Raw genomic sequence first — 23,398 nt, 5'->3', positions numbered from 1 at the left:
TGAGCTTTGATGTGCTATGAGAAAAGCTTCACCCAGTGTTATTGCAGATTCGCTCAGAGCAGTTTCTCTGATTGCACTGCCAAGGGAACTAGTCTGGGCTACATGTGGTGTAGAGTCATTGGGGAAACACTCCCTCCAAACGGAATTACAATTGTGAAAGAAGCAGAGGTGGGGCCAATCCCGTTGCAGGTGGGAGCGAGTGCGCCTCTGGCATAATTTAGGTCTATATGACTGCAGTTCCTTAGTGATTCAGCCATGTTGATCAGCTTCTGAACAACTTCATACAAGATGAATCAGAGCAAGTGCCTGGGAAAATATGTGCTGTATGCTAAGTTGAGCTTTGAAAAGCACATCATAGAAGAAAGCTGCTCAATGCAGAACCATTAGAATTTCACATGGAATACTGTCTACTTCCTGATGAAGTTATTTACATTAAAACATGTTGCTGTTTCATACTGAACACAGATGTAACAAGGAATAAACCCTTGAGATCTGTCTTAACCTACACGCTAAGAGGACACCTGCGATGAAACTGACTACCTTCCAACCACCACCACAACAGGCTTCCCAACACAACACTTCAAAGAAGGGTTTTAGAAAAATAAATGGCCAATTTATTTTAATAGTTTAGCTTATACCTAGATAGTAGAAATTAATGTTATCTGTTGTATGATCTGTTGAGTCTGGAAAATTGTCACTTATATCCACCTCCCTCTCTGCTGAAAGATGCAAAAATGTAGATTTTTTTTTTAAGCACACTATGTATATTTCTAGCTTGTCCAGGAATATCTGTCAGGATGTTCTGAATGTCAAATCTGATGTAAGTATGCTTTAAACAGCTCCACAATCACACTTCAGGCAATATACAGCTTCACACATGAAAGTTAGTCTCCAATATAGGGTTAACATTACAAGCAGGATCACAAATGAAGTAACATATTTGGATACAGCCTGTTTGCTGTGCAGGCTCTGGGCAACAGCAGATATTGACGGGTCTTGCTACTATTATATGAAAATATTACTAGCATCCTAAAAGGGAAAGCTTTTGTATGGAAAGTTAACTTTTAGCCCTCTGGGGCACCTGGCATTGACCACTGTCAGAAGACTGGACACTGAGCTAGACGGACCTTTGGTCTGACCCAGTATGGCCACTCTTACGTGCTTAAATGGCCAATAGGAAACACAGCTTCCCAAGGGAGGTTTTGGAATCCCCATCAATAGAGGGTTAAAAGAACAGGGGGGAGGCGGGTTTGCGGGGTGGGTGCTGTGGTTCTCAACCTGCAGACCATGTAACACATTTAAATCTGTTGAGAACCATTGTTCTAATGCAGGGGTCGGCAACCTTTCAGAAATGGTGTGCCAAGTCTTCATTTATTCATTCTAATTTAAGGTTTCACGTGCCAGTGATACATCTTAATGTTTTTAGGTCTCTTTCTATAAGTCTATAATATATAACTAAACTATTATTGTATGTAAAGTAAATAAGGATTTTACAATGTTTAAGAAGCTTCATTTAAAATTAAATTAAAATGCAGAGCCCCCTGGACCGGTGGCCAGGATCCAGGCAGTGAGAGTGCCACTGAAAATCAGCTCGCGTGCCGCCTTCAGCACGCGTGCCATAGGTTGCCTACCCCTGTTCTAATGCAATGGTTTTTAACCTTTTTTCATTTGCAGACCACTAAAAAATTTCAAGTGGAGGTGTGGACCCCTTTGGAAATCTTAGGCATAGTCCACGGACCTCCAGGGGGTCTGCTGACCACAGGTTGAAAGCCACTGTTCTAATGGATCTATAAAGGTACATTTCACCAAAAACAAGGCTCTACAATTAAAAGGTTCATCTGAAACACAGGCCTCCTATATGTGATTGACCTGTATTTTCCAAATCAGACTATGCATAAAGAAAGACACTAGAATCACACTACAAAATCCATATTCAAGTCAGGCAACTTGGAGAGAGTGATCTTTTAGTTTCTAGGGGGAAAACACTCAGATGTTTCTTATGGTTTGAGGGATAAGAGACTGAAGGAAAAAATTCACAGAGTAAGGCCAGAAGGGAACATTAGATCATCAAGTCTGACCTCCTGTGTATCACAGGCCAGAGAATTTCATCCAGTTTGCACCGAGCTCAAATGAGGCTCTGTTCCTGTTCATTTATGATGCATTAAGGTGGCATGAAAAGCTGCCTTTTAAAAAACTGTTTCCTTTTGCTTTTTCATTTTAAAAATGGAGGATCAAGACATCTCTACCCAGCTTCTCTATGGAAATATGAAAAATTGTTAGTATCTGTTTAACTGCAATGGCAAGCATACACTTAGGGAACACTGATCTGGTATGCAACTCCTCTGTTCTTATAGCCACAGGATTGTCAAACTGGACCAGATCTGGGTCCTATCTAGATCAGTATCCAATCGCCAAGTGTCCAGATGCTTCAGAGGAAGATGCAAGAATCCCACAACAGGTTTCCTCATTTATAGAGTCAAAAAACAGGTCAGAGGTACTAAATTGCCCTCTCATCACTTTAATATGAGCACTTCACAATTGTGAATATATTTATCTTTACACCCCTTTGTGAGGTAGGGGAAATGTTCTTATCTTCATTGTACAGAGGGGAAATTGAAGCCTAGAGAGACTAAGTGTATGTCTACACTAGAAACGCTACAGAGGGCACAGCAAAAACACTGTAGTGTAAACGCTTAACTACAGGGATGGAAGAGATTCTTCCATCATTGTAGTAAATCCATCTTTCTGAAAGGGAGTAGCCTGGTTGATGGAAGAATTCTTCCTCGACCTAGCACAGTTGACACTGGGGCTTAGGTCAGATTATCTAAGTGTCTCAGGGTTGTGATTTTTTCATACCCCATAGCAACGTAGTTAGGTCAACCTAGCTTTCTAATGTAGACTAGACCTAGGTGACTTGCTCATGGTCACACAGGAATCTGTGGCAGAGCAGGAAATTAAATGTGGGTTTCCTGAGTCCCAGGCAAACTCCCTAACCTGACCATCCTTCCTCTTTGGGTTCAAAGCCATTTTAAGAAATCCTGTAAAAGCTACCCTTAGAATGGGAGATATCTGTAGGAGCCCTGCTCAACTTACAGGTCAAACCAACTTGCTATGGACTCTTCCATGTGATAGAATTCAGTGTTGAGGTCATTTCTCTTTCAGATTTGAGAGTTAGCTTATATTTGATTCTCCTTCCGAAGTGTTCTGCATCTTGCTGTCTATACTGCTTGCTTTTTTCAGGCCTTGGCTACACTGGCGCTGTACAGCGCTGCAACTTGCTGCGCTCAGGGGTGTGAAAACGCCCCCCCCCCCCCGAGCGCAGCGAGTGCAGCGCTGTAAAGCGCCATTGTGATCAGAGCCTGCAGCGCTGCACGCTCACTCGCAGCGCTGCAAGCTACTCCCCTCGGAGAGGTGGAGTACTTACAGCGCTGCGAGAGAGCTCTCGCAGTGCTGGCGGCGCGACTACACTCGCGCTTCACAGTGCTGCCACGGCAGCGCTGTGAATTCCCGAGTGTAGCCAAGGCCTTAGTTTGTTTTCATAAACTCATTAGTAAAATTTGCTACTTTAAAGTCAAACGGTATGTTAGCTGATGGAAAAACATGAATTTACATCAGAGATCTGTAGCAAGCTAATAAAGTGGTGTAGCAACCACTACATACTTATCACTTTAATAGGGTGATAGACACTTGATTCAGAATCTTTAATAGCACGTGCACGCACACAAACACACACCAAGTGATTAGCTTAAAAAAATATTCAGGCTTTTTTTGCCACTGAACTAATTTGTGTTATTTCTAATCCAAGCAAATACAACAGACACTAAGATTGAAGCTAAAAACGTGCAAAGCAGTATCAGCACCTAACAGCCAGAGCACCAAGATAGGAAGTTAGCCAGCAGACACTTTGCAGTCAAGCTAGGTTGCAAAGGACTTTAGTAACGGAGACAGAATAGAAAGAAAAATGTTTTTTAAAAGGCTGTAACCGGCTAACAACTTTGTTCCCACCGCTTGCCCCAAAGTTCTTCAGTATTGCAACTTCCTATTCCAGATGCCTGGAGTGTACTGTGCCAGCTGGGTGAATTGGTTAGACAGGCAAATAAAGAATTTGTATTTCTGATACTGCATAGCAGGCTTTTCCTTAGATTATCCTATTCATGTAAGTCGGGAATCAGCTCTTTTCCTTAGCCCTTTTTGAAGGATGACCAGCTTGGAAGTTTCCTAACCTTCTGGTCAACTAAGGCATGACAATCTTTCATTCTACGCTGGAGTTCTGCTTGTCTCTTATATGCAGGTGTCACAATTTATTCAAGTTTAACTGTGCACATGAAATCAGGGTTAAACTAGTAACTCTGGTGGCTCCAATAGACCCAACTTTTTGTTTATCAAGTTAAATGAAGAGCACCTCCAACGACTGGCTGATACAAGGGCTAAGTTGATGCACTCATATCTTATCTGAATACTTCTGGTGTTTCCAGCACCCAAAGTTTCCTAAATTTCAAAAGGTCTGTGCTGAAAAATTAGAATTGGTGGATGCAAGTCAAATCCACATGAGAACACTCCTAGATTACACTCTTTTGCCCCATTTGGTTTTCAAGAAATCGGACTGCTAAGGGATTGGATCTAGTTGAATTTGCCTATAACTATCTTAGGCCTTGTCTTTACAGAAAACTTGTACCATTTTAACTACGCTGGGATAGTTAGGGCATTACAACATCCCCCCCTCCCCAAGTGCAGAGGCATTTATATCAGGATAAAGGTGCTCCCTGCTGGTATACCTATTTCTATTCAGGAAGGGAAATAAGCTTTACTGGTATAGGGCATCCTTATACTAGTATAATTGCATCAAATACCAGGGGTTGTACTGGTATAACTGTCAGCTAAACATTACAGCCTCTAAACAAAGTAACTGTACTGGTACAAAAACCTATGTGTAGACAAGCCTTTGGTTTAGTGAATGGCTTTGTTCCTGTAGAGCAGTGGTTTTCAAACTTTTTTTTCAGGCGACCCAGTTGAAAATGTTTTTTGATGCCCGCAACCCAACGCAGCTGGGGATGAGGGGTTTGGGTTATGGGAGGGGGCTCTGGGTTGGGGATGAGGGGTTTGGGGTGAAGGAGGGGGCTCTGGGCTGGGGCAGGGGGGCAGGAGGGAGGTTGGGGGGTCAGGGCTCTGGGCTGGGGATGAGGGGTTGGGGTACAGGGGGGGCTCCGGGTTTGGGGGGGATTCAGGGCTGGGGCAGGGGATTGGGGTGCGGAAGGGGGGCAGGGCTCTGGGCCAGGGATGAAGGCTTTGGGGTGCAGAAGAGGGCTCCGGGTTTGGGGGGGGGGGGCTAGGGCTGGGGTAGCGGATCAGGGCGTGCAAGTGGGGTGCGGCCTTACCTGCGGCGGCTCCCAGTCAGTGGCACACCAGGGGTGCTAAGGCAGGCACCCCGGAAGCGACCAGCAGCAGGTCCGGCTCCTAGGCAGAGGTGTGCAAGAGGCTCTGCGTGGCCCCCGCCCACCCTCCCCAGCTCCCATTGGCCAGGAACCGGCCAATGGGAGTACGGAGCTAGTGCTCAGCACTGGAACTGGACCACCTAGGATCTGGACTTGTAGCTGGCTGCTTCCTTAGCCGGGCAGCACCGCTGACAGGACTTTTAACGGCCCGGTAGGTAATGCTGACCAGAGCCGCCGTGACCCAGCGCCTTACATTCTGCGATTCAGGACTGGGTTGCGATCCACAGTTTGAAAACCATTGCTGTATAGAATGGAAACTTAAGTCATTTCAGACCTCGAGCAGTTTTCCTAGCTTAAGTTCCTCCTTATCCTAACAAACTATGGGCCAATAGTTTATCTCCCCATCCCAGATTAGAAAAAGGTGGCATATTAAGGTATCTGTTGTCTAGTCATTTCTATTCTGTCAGCTACTGCACTTTAGCATCCTATTAAGTATATGGTTTAGAAAATATATTTGGTTGCTTCACAGGTATAGGATGGTATCATTTGCATTCATGACAAGACATGGGATGAGATGTGAAATGGTGAGAGAACACAGCATTCCCCACTCCTACCACTGCCTGAACTATACTGGTATCAATTTCCTCCAGGGAATCCACAGCATAAGCTAAAGCACTGATGCATTTGTATTACTGTACTTACTGTTAGATGCATCACTATACGGTGGATCAGAATTTCATACCAACAGCAAGCTACTGTGGCTACCAGAGAAGACATAGGGAGAAGCTTTGCTATTTTCTCTCCACAGCTGTTAGGTCAATGCCACTAAGGCACTGCATATACTAGTAGCCCCAGTACCAGTTCTGGTGGGGCCCACTGTTGGCAACCAATTTAATCAACAGGTCACAATTCCCAGCTTTTAGAAACATTATCCTACCCAAGCCTAAGCAGAATTATTCAAAGAGGAACAATCACTTATTTTAACTCTGAGCTGAAAGGATTTTACTGGGATTTTCTAAACAGTTTTTCCACTGACCAGGTTACCAGCACAACATACACCTTCCACTAATACAGATAGAAGCTATCATCTTTGTAAAATGCTTTCTGATGGATATTATCCCCATTCCACAAACTAGCAAATAAGGAGGGGAAGTGACTTGCCCAAGGCCCATATGACAAGTCAATATCAAAGGTAGGGGTAGAACCTATGAGGCTCGGTCCAAGTTGCCTTCTCTAACTACTAAACTACTACTTCTCAAATTGGGGGTTGGGACCCCTCAGGGGGTCACAAGGCTATTACATGGGGGGTTGCAAGCTGTCAGCCTCCACCCCAAACCCTGCTTTGCCTGCAGCATTTATAATGGTGCTAAATATATAAAAATGTGTTTTTAATTTATCAGGGAGGTGGGTCGCACTCAGAGGCTTGCTATGTGAAAGGGGTCACCAGCACAAAAATTTGAGAACCAGTGTACTAGACCATGCTGCCTCCCCTCAAAATAATGAGGCACTTCTAGCAGGACAAGTAAAGCACAGTGTTCCCCTCCAACTTTCTCTGCATTGCTGGCAGGACTGCACCCAAGAAATGCGCAGACTACAATGCCAATTCTCAATCAGCAGCTGGATGAAAATAAAAGCCACAACATAGTATGGGCAGCCAGTCCTACATGTCAGCCGACTGCCTCCCTGGATTGTGGTACTAATCCACAAAGAATTCAGCAAAAGACAAGACTATCAGTAGTTTCACAGGCGCTTTCCACATGGACAGCAGCAAACCTGTTCTGTTCTTCTAAACCTTTATTTCTTCGGGGTCATTGTGTACATTAGGAAATCCCGCACGTGCTTCTTGGCTCACAGCTATAGATCCCTTTTGCCAATTTGCTGTTGATCGCACTAGCTAACTGCTGTATGAGGGGGGAAGAGCATGTCTTTATCTTTCTTACACCAAGAAGGTGGTATTGTGCACTAGCAACCAGGCCATAAGAGAGTAGCTTGGCTGCACCAGATCATTAGCCAACAGCTGCTGAGTGGTTCACACGGTGAACTGTTTTGAAGCTACTTATAGATTTTTAAGGGATAATTCTGGACAAGAGAAAGCCTTATGCCCCAGTTACAGCCTTTCTCAACATTTTTCTTTTATTAGTGTACAAGAAAATGACAGACTTGCCTTGTGAAGTCGTAAAGAGAGAGACAGGCTGAGAAGAAGAAACAAAGGAATCTGAAAGAAAATATACAGGATGAGAATGACAATTATACACACTGCTTTGCAGTGAATCTCAACAGGTTCAGAAAGGCTCTTGGGGGGTGGGAGGGGAGAGCATCTTGATCCATTCACTCACCTTTCTGCAACAGCTCATTACCTTTTTTTTTTAAAACGACGCAACTATGAATATTAAGCCAAGCAGTCAGTTTCACCCCACTTGCTTAGAAAGGATACGTCTCCATAATATACTGTTCCATTGTTACTTTATGAGGGAAATGGGGGACAGTCAGTGCTTGTGTGAATTCATTAGGTTTTTGTTAGGGTTTTGCAAGTGTCTTCAGTACTAAGTGCACATCTTCTGAAGTGGTGGTAACTGCATCAGCGACACCCATCTAATAAATGGGTTTTCAGTACTGCCACAATAGACTGTTAATGCAAGTGACACCAATGCAAAAAAGCTTGAACACATGTTAATATATGTGGGGTTACTGAAAGATGCTTCCCTTGTTAAAAGTTTGATTCCCACTTGTATGAGCTATAAACTACACATCTCCCCAACCCCACTACAAAACAAAATAAGTTTACTCTAATGAAGGCTGCATGGGAAGTGTACTATAGATCCATTCTAAACATCCAACTTCAACAACAGAATCACCTCTGGCAACTACATAGACCACTTTCTTTAGATATGGTTTTCTATTCTCATAGCATCTCCTAACAGGTATCTAAAACAGCCTTCATTAAAATCAGATACACGTTATACAAAGAAAAGCAAAAGACACATTTTAATTCTGTGCTTCCTAAAAAGAAATACTGAAGTTCTATTACTTCATTTAATGTGTGCACTTTATCTCCAAACCAAAACCCCACCATTACACCACTGTCCCATAATGCACCAGTTCTTATCTTAAGAGATATCTAAAAAAGACAGTCTAGAAACAAGGGGATTTATTCTTATTTTTACTTGCAACAGCAGAAAGGAAGTTGTTGGACTCTATTCTGAGAAAGACAGCCAACCCAGTGGGATTTTTGTGTCTCACATGGATGTGAAAATACGGTCTTTAGAATTTTAACTGATTTTACCATATACAGGATGAGTTCATCAGTCTCTGCATATGAAATTTCAAAAGCCTATTTTTCACATTTCAAGTACATGGTATACCATGTACTGGAGGCAGCACGGTCTAATGGACTGAGCATGGGACCAGGAACCAACTATATTTGTTACGATCCTGTGTGACCTCAAGCAAATGCCACCGCCTCAGTTTCCCACCTCTAAAGCTTTAATCTTGAGGTCCAATAACAAGGCAGTAGCACAGAAGAGAATAGAACCCTGGAGTCCTTACTCCCAGTCTCTTGCTTGAAGCACTAGACTGTGTTTCCTCTGTGGTTTTTTTTGTTTGCTCAGAACCAGTTTATCCAACTCTTCAGATATCTGCAGATGACTCATTTACCTTCTACTATAATCCTGTGGAAACAGAAGGACAGCAAGTTCTGGAACTTCAGGAACAAAGTTGCAAACATTTTGCCAAGAATTCCACTGGGTCTACACCATGGGAAGAGAGTCTACCAGTCTAACTTGACAGCCGTCTATTTTTCCCCACTCACAAGACCCCTTCTTAACAGCAGATTTTAACATAAGAACTATTTATCTCTGCTTTGCGTAAACAAAAGTGGCTGTTTATAGTTGTTAATCAGTCATGATTGGGATAAGGAGTCTGCACAGGGTCTCCTATTGACAAAAGCATATTGTATGGCTTCAGATTGCATTCTTCAGTCCTAGGTCTGTGTAGCTGAACAGAGATCCAATGGAGAATTATGAAGATTCTTTCATCTCAAATCCCGTGCCTGCATTCATTATGCTTTTCAAACCCCAGATGCTCTACCAATGAGGCTATTTAATGTCTTTAACCATAGGAATAGCTTCAAGTAAACATTTATTTTGATTTCTCAGACTTTGTAAGAAGCTTGCAAAGAGTTCTCGGAAACCAACTGCAAGCCTGACATTTTTAGTGGTTTGAAACTCAGCTTGTTTTACGACAGACCCTACATCTCAGACCAAAAAAAACCAGTATGGCCAATAGCTATAGGATTTTGTAGTTTCAAAGGACTGCAAGTATTTTCTACCTGGTTGTATCACCTCTCAAAATGCCAGAAAGCATCCCAAAACAAAACAATTAGCCCCATCCAGAAGAGATATACCTTAGTAATATTGATCTCTGAACAAGCCCTTTACTAAGGCCTAGGATTTTCAAAAGTCACTAGCAATTGTGGGCATCTCAGTTTTTGGTTAACCAGTTTGCCACACTTTAAAGGAGCCTCATTCAGTAAATGAGGAGCACCTGCCCTCTTCAGATCAAGATGCTTTAATGGTATCTTAAGGTGGGCATCCAAGAAAAGTTGAGTCACTCAAAACCACTGGTTACCTGTGAAAGTGTTGGCCTAGTGCTGCTTCTACTTATTTCCTTGTTACACTCTCCTGCCGTTTTATATCAGGAATAACCAACAGGTTTTAACAAGAGATGCTCCAGTGCATTAAGGCTTCCTCTACTCCACTAGAAAGCCTGGAGCTGTAGTGTCTCAGTGTTTTTGGTCTGAGTGAAGGCTTTAGGTGCTAGCCTAACAACTATTAAATGCTGTCTAGGAAGATAAAGCTCAACTCAACGACATCTGCTCTCCTCTAATGATGGGCCGGAGAATGGTTTGTGCTGTGGTCAAAGTTTCTCATTGAGGAGCTGTGACTGGGTGAAAAAGAGCATGTGAGCTCTCTTCAGCAGGACACCTGTGAAGACAGTCTAGCCAAATGGATTAAGTTTGGAGGCCATATGGGCAGGCTGCCAGCATGGTGATAAATCTGCTTGAGAGAGCACATAATGCTGGGAGCTACACTCACATTCAGACAGATTAAGTGACCCATGGACCATGTGTTCTATGGGTATTATGAGAGGCCTGTAGATTTAGACCCAGTGCTTTAACACTGGAGATATAGTAGTATTCTTAAAATACACTAAGAAATATCTAACAGGTGGAGCATAGCAAATTAACCATGAGTGGTATAGTTATACTGAGACTTAGCAGGATCCAGTAAAATAAAGCACTCTTGTGCGCCAGAAGACCCAAGCTCTCACCCTGTTTCTCAGCACTTGTTATAGGACATCAGAGCACATCATTCCCTATGTGACTCAATTCTCTCATCTATAGTACTTAAAACAACTTATTGTGAAGTGCTTTCAGATTCTTGGATATAAAGTGCTGAGTGCTAAGCATTACTGTCGGTACAGTTCTGGGTCCCCATTGGTTAGATGCTGCCTTTTATCTAACAGAAATCCATTATATTTTAGCTATACAAGTGTTTATTGTATAAACACAGTACAGCACAATATAACTAAGCAGCGTGATCATTATTTACCTAGTCAAAAATGGTGCTACTGTTTTCCCATCAAGAACTTGTGATTGTCATCTTTCAGCCTCTCTAAATCAAAGTCAAAGATCTTACTTTCTGGTTTGAAATACAATTTGCTTTTCTTGTTAGCTCTGGCATCACTTTATTGCTCTGCGTGTAATATTACTACTTCATTTCTCCTCCATCATCAAGCCGGTAATTTTTAAGTGGACGCTGATAAGCCTGTGATCTTAACTGCTACAAAACCAAACCAATTACTTTAAAACTCCCAGCTAGGCAACAGCCTGTTGGATTCTGTAAGCAGAGGGGCAACTTATCGATTAGATAAAGCCATTTCGGCTAGCTGAGATGGAAAGGACTTCCGATTCATAACATACACCTTTGAATGGTCACATCAGATGGGTTTTATTATTTAAAAGGAAGTTACATTCTGTAGCTTCAGAACTTCATTCGTCAGACACACAGCCACTGGTATTTTACGTGTTTTGAGATTCAATTTTTCATTAGAAATTAGTGCTGGTTTCACAGCCCGGAGACAGAGGTCCTCCATATTTATCGTACAGCATAGATAACAGCAGTGCATGCTTATCCAGCACTGTCCAACCCTTTTCAAGAAGACTATCCTATCAGTGACCTGCCAGCTGAGATGAGGAGACCATCTGCAGAGATTGAAGGGAGCAGATGTACCCTTCAGGGAAGTTTCAAAGTTAGCCTTTGTTAACTAGAAAAGAATGTCTTAGCTAGTACTCCCTTGAATTAATCATTGATCAGGGAGCTGCCAGTTATGGTGGTAACCAATTCACCAGCACACTGCCCATACCAGCACTCCCCCCATCAATACAGACAGGGAGTTGTAATTCTGCCTGGCATTTCTTTGCTGCTGAATAAAATGTACACCCAACACCAGAAGGCAGGCTGGCAACTTTGCCTTTCTCTGCTATGGGGGAGAAATTAGGATGTCTTACACAAGACGGAGCGTCAGAATAGCAGACACGCTTGCTGACAGCCTTGTCACTAACCTCACATTTGTGAGGCATTTGATTAAATAAAGTTATTGTTAAACTGGATCTGAGCTATGTTAGAAGTTCAATTTCAGGTCACGGAATGGTTATTTGTCACAACTGCATCTGCATCATTGTGTCCCATCAGACACTGAAATAATGGATAAAAATACTTCAAATTAAGCATATTATTTTTATGAAGAGCTACAAAGCCATGCAATAGTAATAACTATGGATGAGAGGGGATAGCTACAAACTTGACACTAATTCCACATATTGATGCTCCCCAATGTTCAAACCCCAAGCAAGAAGTGGAAGCGGAATATGAACAGCGGCTACACCTCTGAAGCCTTCCATTTAGTTGCAGTCAAACACACACTCCACTAGCTATTTAAAATAAAGCTTTCTGGGGCTCAGAGAAGCTTTCAAGGATACAGAATGCTTGTTAGTCACTCAAGAGACTAGCTTCTGAATCTCATCTAAAGGGCCCTTTAATATAAGGATAATGCTTAAGAAACTACACTTTCATACAAATTCAGATACAGTTGAATAGACTTTTCAGGCACCTCTTATGCTTTTTTTTTTTTTTTTTTAACTTTATGTTTCTATCAAATCAAGTGGAGATTTCTACACCAACTGCCTATGTAATGTCCAGTCATGGATGTAGCAATTTTATCAACCTAAACTAGCTCTCGGAATCAACCAATGAAGTTAAGGGGGTCTCCTGGCCTGCAGATTCCTCCTCCACCATTTCTTTGTGCCCACCTATTTGTATAAAGCCTTGAAATCAGGTTTTATCAATGAATTTGTAGTGTTTGATAACCACAGACTGCGTGGTATAAGCTTCAAAAATACTATGCTTGTTAGACCAAAAGGTTTTACAACCTTAATCATGGAGCCTTGATCACTTTTGTTGTAGGCCACCCCTGTGATTTTCCATTAATTAAGCGCTCGCTTTTGTTGCTAGGACAAATGTAGACCTCCCTAGTCAACAGCAGTTGTGAAAGAGTGGCTACAGAATGCGATACTAAGTACCAGTGCTTGGACGAAGTGTTTCGATGCCTTTGCCTTTACCACTTAGTGGAACCATGGTGTACGGTAGCGGTAGAGTTTTCTTACAGCAGCACTGCCATAATTAAGGGTTTCAGTGTTTCTTAATATCTGACCTCTCACGCACCTCCCAATGGAGAATATTAAACAGGATTGACTTGTTTTGCCAACCAAAGTCAGAACCACCAATAGCGTCCTCCTTCTCCCTGACAGAGTTTTAAGGACAGCCTGGATCATTATAACTGCCAATTTTGAGATCAGGGAGTGGATGGGGCTCTCTTCAGATCCCCTTTACACCACTTCATGAACATCCAAAGGGGAGCACTAAGCAAAGCACTCCTGCCTATCCTCCCAAGAAATCAGAAGTTAAATCTAGACCAGGGATCGGCAACCTTTGGCACGCAGCCCGCCACGCGGTAAGCCCCTATTGGCCTGCAGCGGCGAACCGCGGCCAGTGGGAGCCGCGATCAGCCAAACCTGTGGACGCGGCAGGTAAACAAACCGGCCCGGCCCGCCAGGGTGCTTACCCTGGCGGGCCGCGTTCCAAAGGTTGCCGATCCCTGATCTAGACCTTCCATACAGCAGCAATACTAACTACCATGCCACCTGGATTTAACGCCAAAGAATAAAGTTCAAGACTTCTGTCATCCTCTTCAATAAACGAAAAGTTCCTTCCGTTCACAAATGAAGTAGTGAGTCTGTTCTTAAACAATCATGTGTGTTTTCATCCTCTCATTTCAGGTACTCTATCCACTTACCCTTCCATCTAGCTTCATATCACTAGGATTTCCACTTCTTGAAGCCAACAAACTGGCTTAAGGACAATTACAAATTTTTCACATTACTTTGAGCAGGCTGATTCCCAGCTCACACCATGAAAACATCCAGGAGTAAAGCCCACATGCTTTCTCCTTAAGAGGATCACACATCATTTTGATTTTTCTAGCTGCAAAACAGGACTATTTGTGTGACTGTCTGGTAACAGTGCAGTCTCATATGGACAGCAGATATGTTTTTTCCCATTGTTAGAAGAAAATGAAGGTTCAGGAGCAACACAACAAGCCTGCAGCCAGCGCTTACTGCTGCAGACTGCATTCAGTAGCACCACAAATGCTCCTACGGTGTTCCTACATTGGCAATATTGCAATTACAATATCACTGTAGTGCAACATGTCTATTCACGACACTGCCAGGCTCTGAAACATTTCAGTGATGCAACAAGCAGTAAAGCCAACTACTAGCTATGTAGGTTTCTTTCCAAACAATGCCCAGGACAGCACCCTGATGATACACAGCAGCCCTGCAGCTGGTTTGGTATGATAAAGAAAGCAAAAAAGGCCTGCCCCCCTCTTCTGTCAACTCTTCCATAATTAAGTACAGTAACAGAGTGAAAAGTTGCTGAGAAGTCTGTGGTTAAAGTCTGCATATTTCTCAATCTCAGGATTGTTTTCCCACATTCTCCCCTAGCAAATCTGATCACTGGAGAAAAGAAACTATTATTACTTGCAGTAAATATTCTGCAGCTCTACAGCACCTTTCAAGCAAGGATTCATTATGCTTTATTCATTAAGGCTCAAAACCATCCCCTAAGGAAAATACAAAAATATCATGGGGGAAATTGAGACACAGCAAGGTGAAGTGTCTTGTTATAGTGACTCTGTGACACAGCTCAGAAACAACTACTATTTTCTACACCCAAGTCCCTGCACTAGTGAGAAGACAAACCTCAATCTCCCTGCCTTCTAAGACCCAGAGAATTATAAAGCTGATTCCCTAACGGCAAAAAGTAAAGTATCTATAAACAGGGCCAATGATTTGCCTTAACTGGGTTCTGATTTGTATTCCAGTAGTGGAGAGGTTCCAGATGAGCTCAGGGTCCCATGTATAGTGCTTAGCATAAAAAAAATCCTTGCCCCAGAAAGCTTCATCTGGATCGACAAAATACGAGGGAAAACTGAGGCATGGAATGGAAGGTACTTTGCTCAAAGTCAGAGCAGGTCACTGGCAGAGCTGGGAATAAAACCCAGGATTCCTGAGTCCCAGTTCAATGCCCTAATCATTAGGCTACATCACTTCTGTATAGCTCTCAACAGAAACCCTGTGTATCAGGGTTTTTCTGGAACACTGAATGGTCTCTGGTATCTTCTTCAGGCTATGTGGGGAAAGGTGGGGAGGGAAAGAAATGTGGACAAGGGTAACAATTTTTAGAGTGAACAATACTGCATCTTGAAATGAAATGCTAAACACGTGGGCAGGGTAGCCTGGTAATCAAGCCGCATCATTTAAAATAGCGTATTAAAGTTATCTTACAGGCTGAATGACAGGGATAAGGCAAGGCCAGAAAGTACAAGGCATTTTGCCGGGTTATAGTGGTAACTATAAGAGTGCTTAAAAAAATTGCGTTCAGTGTAAGACAACCCTGATGACATAAGATGCATATGAGTGGTTTGTAACCAGTAATAAAATCTTAATTAACTTCTTTGCTATGATTTAAGTCAGTAGAAGTCTATACATCTAAGGAGTTACTGTATAATATTCATAGTGTTATTCTCGCTTACTAAGCATGCACAAAATCTGATTTTTCAGAAGTGCTAAGGACCAACAGCTCTCATTGACTCCAACTGGAATTATGACTGTGCAGCATCAATGAAACTCAGGCACAAGTCATCATGCATAAACAATTCACTAGGCCAGGGGTAGGCAACCTATGATTTTCAGTAGCACTCACACTGCCTGGGTCCTGGCCACCGGTCCGGGGGGCTCTGCATTTTAATTTTATTTTAAATGAAGCTTCTTAAACATTTTAAAAACCTTATTCACTTTACATATATAACTAAACTATTGTTGTATTATAGACTTATAGAAAGAGACCTTCTAAAAACGTTAAAATGTATTACTGGCATGCAAAACCTTAAATTAGAGTGAATAAATGAAGAGTTGGCACACCACTTCTGAAAGGTTGCCGACCCCTGCACTAGGCAAACAGATGGTTTTAAATCTACAGAAGTGTTGCTGTTTCAAATGAAGGAGATAGTCCACATTTTGGACTAACAACACACAAAGATTTTTTTTTTTAAATGTTATTTGCAGTGGGATTTAAAAAAAATTCAGTGCAAACAACATCTAGAACAAAAACAAGAATCCAGATAAGATATACAAAGTACTGTAATAAACATTTGGTTTTGTGAATGGAAAAAAAAGCCAGATAGATTTAACCAACACTTTTTAAAATGCATCTGGTAGGCTACCTATGCTTTTAGTATAGATACATTAACAAGCATTGAATTAGCTTAATCCCCTGGGTACAGATGGGTAAACTGAACTGAAGAGAGGGCAAGTGATTTGCCCAAGGTCACAAAGCAAGTTACACCCAGGATAAGAACCCAGGATTTCTGACACCCATCCCATGTTCTAATCACTAGATCACACTGCCTCTCCAACAGCAGAAGACATGGATGTTGCCTGCAAGTTGTACCAAAATGATGTGGCATATCATCCTGCATATGTTTTCATCTGAGCTTAAGGCACAGACTGTGCATATTTAATCTTCTTGGGGGACAGAGTCCACACCTGATTCTAGAAGTAACATGACCCTGAAGCTATTCTGCCTCCTGATTACAACTTGTCTCTTAAACTGTAGTGCCAACGGCCATCAAGATGGCTCAACATTTATAGAGCATTAGCTTATCTGGAGGATTTGAGGAGAAAGGTTTGTGAACCAACTCAGCTATCCTAGGAATCAAACAATTGTGGTGAATCAGAGAATAAATAGCCCTCAAATACTGGGTGAAAGGGCTGCATTTCAGAGCAGACAGGGTGATGGATTAACCTATAACCATGAAATCAAAGCACTAAACTGCTGAGTAATAACCTCCCTTTGCACCCCAGTTCAGGCACCAAGTAAAACATCTGGGAGGAGGGGGTGGAAAAGCAGCATGACGCAAGGTACCAGAAAGGCAGACATTCAGACTTCAGCCCCACAACATGCGAGTATAAAGCATGCTGCCTCATACTGCTTCACTTGCCCTTAACCCTACAGATCTGCCCTGTTCACAAGTAGGAAAGCCATTTCATCTCCTTTAAGATTAGACTCGCTTGGCATTTCAATAGGGTGTTGGGGCTTTACGAGGAAAGGTGGAAACTGTTATACAGCTCATACGGTGAGATGAGCAGCATCTACAGCCACCCTGGAAAACCAGCTTCTCAACCAAATGAAATAAATTCTATCTAGTGAGAAAAACATGCCAGGCTGGAGACAGGGAATATAGTAAGCAAATTAAAAAGGAAGCCCCGTGCCATGAATTTTTAAAGCTAATCAAGCATTTCTGCTCTGGATGTGTGTGTCAAAAGATGAAATTGTGTCTATTATTGTTATGGCTGTTATAAGACGCTCTGCCACTTTAAGAGCTGTCACCTGCCCAGTTCTTCCCCCCCCCTCCCCCCCAAGGCATCTGCACTGCAGATCTTTGCAAGGGAAGCTAGCTTGCCAGCTCCCAACACGGGGCCTGACAGGGATACAAAGGGAACTAAAGCACAGCCTCCTCCTCCTATTTTGGACAGCTCCCCCTAAATGAAGGGGGGATTTAATCACACACTGCTTTGTTTGATATGCTCTCCCTCCATCCCCACTCCATTTAATGAGCTGCAACATGACAAAAGGGAGCATTTGCAATTGTTACCACCCCCTCAAAAACAGAGATCACTGCAAGTTTCCACCAGCCCCCCACCCCTCTTCCACCTGCCCTGAGAAATGTCTGACTGAGAAAGGGATTTTTCTAGGAATTAATGTATTTTCCCACTGCCCATGTCTGGTATTAAACAATGCAGGAGGATGGGGTGTGTGTATACATCTTGCATCATCTGCCACCCACCCCTTGTGGAGGGGTGGTCCAGCGGGTATTGTGCTCTCTCCACCCTCCTTCATTTTTAGACAATGCCTGCTGTTTTGGGGCACTCCAAAGGGAGAAATGTGTTGCTCTGCAGAAGTGTCCTTTAGAGACAGAGATGGTAAAAGTCATCCCCAGTTTGGGAGGTTCAGCAAGATCTGGAGGGGTAAACACTACCAAATGCAAAGGGAATCTGCTCTATCCCCTCCCTTCAGTTCAGACACTGCTCCCTGACCCAGTCCCCGCTCTGATGCCAGAGGGGTCACTGTCAGAATGAAACTAGAAAGTGCAACACAGACATTCCGCAATACCCACCTCCCCAATCTGAGTCCCCAATCCCCTGCCTCCCACCAAAACTCATCCTGCCCTAAAATCACACCCTTAACCATCCAAAATCCACAGTATCTACCCAGCCCTAATCCAAACCCCACCACAATTCTCTCCCCACCATCCCCGAATGCTAAACCATGCCTTAACTCCCACTATCACCCCAATCCACCCGCTTCCTACGCTAATCTCAGCCCCCTGAAAAACAACCATGCCCCTAAACTCAGTCCCTCGAGCTTCTCCCATCCTCAATTCAAGCCCCACACGCCACATTCCTGCCACCCTTGTACTTCAAAGTCCCTCACTAGCCCCCACAGACAGTAAACCTCATCCCTTCCCCCAAATCCTACAGCTCTGAACCCCACGCCCCTCGCCTCGATCCATCCTCCTGCCTGAGGCCCCTTGCCCCAAATCTCAGCCCACTGAAATCTTACCGCCCACTCACCCTCCAAACCCAAACTGCCCCCCAGCTCCTAATGCCAGAGCCCCTCCCCCCCGGCGGCTCCTCTCTCTCGCCACCCCCCACGCGGGCCATTCCCTCCTCAACGCCCCCGCCCCCCGGCTGTCATCAGGCTGTTCCCCGCCGGCCGCCCGGGCTCTGCCCACCCAGCTACTTACCCGGCTGTTCCACCTCCCCCCAGTCTCTCCACCGGCTGTTCCCCCCATTCGCCGCCGCTCCCCCCACCCCCGGCTATTTGCCCCCCAACCCGGCTGTTCCTTGACCCTCCCCCCGGGCTCTTACCAGCGCAGGACTGGGAGCTCGTCCCCTTACAGTCGCGGCCGCCCGCGGGGATCGGGGTGGTACCCGGCTCAGAGGGGCCCCCTCCAGCGGAAGAGGAGATATACGGCGACTGGGTGGCGGGGTCGGCCATCTCCGCGACAGCAACAGGAGCCTCAACACACTAAGCGTCCGTCCCTCACGGCGGGAAGATACGGACTGGACTGACGCCGCGCAACGGACCTCGGTCCTCCTAGGACGGATTGGGAGGGCTGCTCACTGCGCATGTGCCATTGGGGAGGGCTGAGAGGAAGGTGTACACTACGCAAGCCCTTGTAGGTGGAGGCCGGACGGTTGGGCACCGGGCATGCGCCGCTGGAACAGAGTGAGGCTCGCAACGCGCAGGCGCCAACGGACGCGAGGTATTCACTGTGCGGGTTGCTGCGCCTCTTGAGTTTCAGGGTTGGAAGCTGCTCGTTACGCTGTGGGCAAGGGCGGAGTGCCTCATCCTTCTACGCATGCGTAATGGATATCTCAGCCTGAAACTAAACATATGCGCTCTGGGCACCAGAAAACCAGACTAAGGCGGGTGACGCCCCGTTGAGTCGAGGCAGGAGGGCGCATGCAGCTCTGAATTGATTCTTTGGTTTGAGTTTAATGGGAAGGGAGAATTTTTCTTTCATTTATTTCCCTCCACTCTTTCCCATAATTTCTCTCCTTTCCCCCTCTTCTTGTTTTGTCGCTTTCATTTTCTCTATTTCCCCATTCCCTCTTCTCTTTCAATTTTCTTTTCATCTTCCCCTTCTCTCTCAAATAAAAAAAGGCATTTAAATACATTTCCTTTCAAACAGCCCCTCCCCAGAGCAATGGGGCTGGGACTTAACACCCCACTGAGAGGTGCATGGGGTGGCTCCCCTCTGAGTGATTGTCACAGACAGGCACGGCTGCGTTGGTCATACTCAGGATGGCTCCCTGTTCTTGGAGCTATTGTCTCAGGCTCTCTGCAGATGCCACAGCATTAGTTACAACTGGATCATCCTTTCAAACTTTTCTCCACAACCACAGAAGCTAGAAACTTCCTTTGTTTATAAATGGAAATTGAGCTTTTGATGCAATCATATGACTCCAGAAGCTGCTATCCAAAAGTGCCAACAGCCCTGCATGGCTGCACCAGCGCTGTAATCGTCCCAGGATTGGGGCCCCCTACATTGTGAGGGTTGCTTGCTTCGGATCTGGCTGGAGGAGCTATCTGCACTTTGCTGCTTATCGGTCTGGTTAAGATAACGTCTTTTGTTTCCTTATCACAGTGATTTTACCTTTCCATTCTCTGGTTAAGGAATTGGATCACTGCGTGCCCCAAAGGACAGGCTATCAGTGCCCTTTAGGGCAAAGTGGGAGAGACTGCATTTCAGGTATTTGAATATGTGGCAGGCTTAACTTCATCCACTCTGGAATTTCTGATGCATCAGCAGAACCTAAACAGTTGCTGATGCATATTTGCTTTCAAACCTATTCCCATCAGGGCTGTTTCTCTTCCTGAGTGCCTACTGGAGGCAATCTTGGTCTCCAGATAGAGAAATACCACATCATTCTGCTGCAGCATTACCTAAGAGGTAGGATCAGAGAAGGGAGTGGCTTCTAGTGCGTTTGGGAACAACCCGCAATCAGAAATCCCCAGCTCTAGGAAGGGATTAGTGTCTAGTGGGCTAGAGTAGGTGGAAACAGGGAATCAGGACTCCTGAGTTCTATTCTGAACTCTAGGAAGAGGATGTAATAAGACTTGTAGGCTCCTCAATCAGCTTCTTCTTCCTGCACTGTGTTTAGGGAACAGCACTGTACCACACTGGGTCATGGGGCCAGGATGGAGTGTGAGGGAAGAGTGCCCCCTACTGAATCACTCACCGTGCAGCACAGTGCCCAACAGTGCCGCACTGGAGTCCGCAATGACTCTGAAGGCTGAGTGAACCCTGCTGGCAGCACAGATGCTACAAGTAAAATTGCTTGGGAACAAATATTTTCACCTGAGAAACTTGTAGACATTTTGTAATAAATAAGATAAAATCTTTAATTAAAGGCTGAAAGCAAAATTGTTGTTTTTAAGGACATGAAAGTTTCATAAAAGTTGCACAAACATTTTTCCATCCATTTCAAATTCACTGTCCTCTTGCAAACAGCAGAATTGCCACCCTTTCCACCCAAACATGAGAAAAGATAGTCCAGCGGTGGGGCCGTTAGCCTTCAGCTTGAGAGATCCATGTTCAATTCCCCATTCTGCCACAGCCTTGCTGTGACACCCTGGGGAAGTCACTTTGTCTGTGCCTCAGTTTCTCCATTTGTAAAATAGGAATAAATAACCCTTCCTTCCAGGGGGGTTGTCCATTATAGAATATGAGGTGCTGAAATACTATGGTGATGGGGGCAGATAAATACCTTATATTATTATAATACGTAGCTCTTCTATAGCACTTTTCATCAGTAGATCTCAAAGTGTTTTACAAAGGTCAGTATCATTATCCCCATTTTACAGATGCGGAAATTGAGGCATATAAAAGTTACTTGCTTGGCTTGCCCAAGATTACTCACCAAAGCAGAGGCAAAGCTGGGAACAGAACCCAGGCTTCCTGTTTCTTAGCTAGAGAGAAGCTTTCAGAAATCATGCATTGGGCCTTAAAAAAATCAGTTTGAAAATCAGATGTTCTGAATATAAGACGGGGTTGCCTGCAATAGTGGGGGACTGGACTCGATGTCCCAGGAGTGCTTCCTTCCAGTTCTGTGTTCCCATGACAAGGCAGAACAGGGACATAATTTTCCTGTGCCATTGAGACATATGTTTAACCTACTGGTTTGGCATGTTTTATGCATCCCCTCTATGCTCAATCTGCAGGAAATGTGGCTCTCTTACAGCTCTCGGGTGTCTTACACCCCCTACCCTGGCTTTCCAAAGAATATCATAGCAAATGAAAGGCCTTGGGGCTTATCTTCAAGGTGTTCCATGACCGAGACCCAGGGCTTCTCAAGGTGCCTAAAGCTCCAGGACAAAGACTGTAGTTAACAACTTGGCCTTGCTAGCACCATGGAGCTCTCTGCAACAAGGGTAAAACTTGTCTGTACAGGGGCTGGAGCTTTCTCAAGGGCTGGTACCAGGCTGTGGAATGGACTCCCCCAGGAACTAAGGGCCATTCCAAACCTACCCGCCTTCTGCTCCAAGTGCTCATTTCTTTGACCTTGCCTTCTCTAACGTAAACATGTATACACAAGGGGGTCTCACACATTGTAGGTACTGTCAGACGGGTTCATTGCACACACCAGGGCTCCTTGCATCCCTCCCTTCTCCCCCCAAGATGCCTGTGTGCGGCTCTCCCATTCCTCTCTATTTCAGGAAATCCTTGTAACCTGTCCATCATCTCCCTCATGCCAGGGGCTCTCTGTCCCCCCATTCCACCCACCATACCAGTGTCTCCCATTCATGTCAGGGACTCCGTGTGGCCCAAATTCCTCACATGCCAGGGACTCTGTGTCTCCTCCATTCTTCCCTTCCTGCATACTAGTGTCCCTCATTCTCCCTGCTATGCCAAGGGCTTTGTGTGGCCCCCATGCCTGCATGCAAAGGGCTGTGTGCGTTGCCCATTGTCTTCTCCCCACCCCCTTCAATAACAGCAGTAGGTGCTCATGCTTTTGGCTCTGGGAGTTGCAGGGACAATCCCTCCTGTTGCTCAAGATGCAGTATCTCGTGTGAAACTGGTGGTGAACATCCTAACTGAGCAACAGAGAGTCTTGTGGCACCTTTAAGACTAACAGATGTATTGGAGCATAAGCTTTCGTGGGTGAATGCATCTGATGAAGTGGGCATTCACCCACGAAAGCTTATGCTCCAATACATCTGTTAGTCTTAAAGGTGCCACAGGACTCTCTGTTGCTTTTTACAGATCCAGACTAACACGGCTACCCCTCTGATCCTAACTGAGGTGAGGGAGACCTGATCTATACTGGGGCCTCCAGGTACTACTGGAATACATGAATAGTAATGATAACAGTAAATGTGTAGAGGCCCTGCTCTCCAGCCACGCAGGACTCCTCTTCTGCAACCAGCCCATAGAGCTCCTTCGCTACTACTGTCAGTTCTACCTCTGGAGTCCCAGCCCCTGGGACGCAGACTCTTTCCCAGAAGCTGGGCAGCAAGGTTAACTACAGCATTTGAAGGAGCTGTTTAGAACGGCTGCAAGGTAGCTGCAATGCATGAGCTAAGGGAAGGAGTCATGAATAGCTGCAAGGCAAGGACAATGCACTGGCTAGATTAGAGTGAAGGAACAAAGCACAGCTAGAGGAGAAAAGCCATGCACAGGCTGCAGGGCAAAGGCAGTGCACAAGTAGCAGGGATGGG

General features: G+C 44.7%; 1 protein-coding gene across 2 annotated transcripts in view; it reads right to left on the bottom strand.

Annotated features, from left to right (window-relative positions):
- The window catches only part of RTN3 (reticulon 3), a 36,021-nt gene extending 16,694 nt beyond the window's left edge, over nucleotides 1–19,327 (bottom strand). Inside the window, exons 1-2 of one of the 2 annotated variants that reach the window (XM_065407294.1) lie at nucleotides 19,042–19,327; nucleotides 7,597–7,647 (exon numbers count right to left, since the gene is read on the bottom strand). In XM_065407294.1, the coding sequence (XP_065263366.1) occupies nucleotides 7,597–7,647; nucleotides 19,042–19,171 (181 nt within the window). In that variant the 5' untranslated portion in view covers nucleotides 19,172–19,327. The remainder of the gene's footprint in view (nucleotides 1–7,596; nucleotides 7,648–19,041) is intronic. The other variant, XM_065407295.1, reaches the window with a different exon arrangement.
- Between the last annotated feature and the right edge of the window lie 4,071 nt (nucleotides 19,328–23,398).

Source organism: Emys orbicularis, chromosome 7 (genome assembly GCF_028017835.1).
Source record: "Emys orbicularis isolate rEmyOrb1 chromosome 7, rEmyOrb1.hap1, whole genome shotgun sequence".
NCBI lineage: Eukaryota > Metazoa > Chordata > Testudines > Emydidae > Emys > Emys orbicularis.
This window is presented reverse-complemented; position numbering and strand designations above follow the sequence as displayed.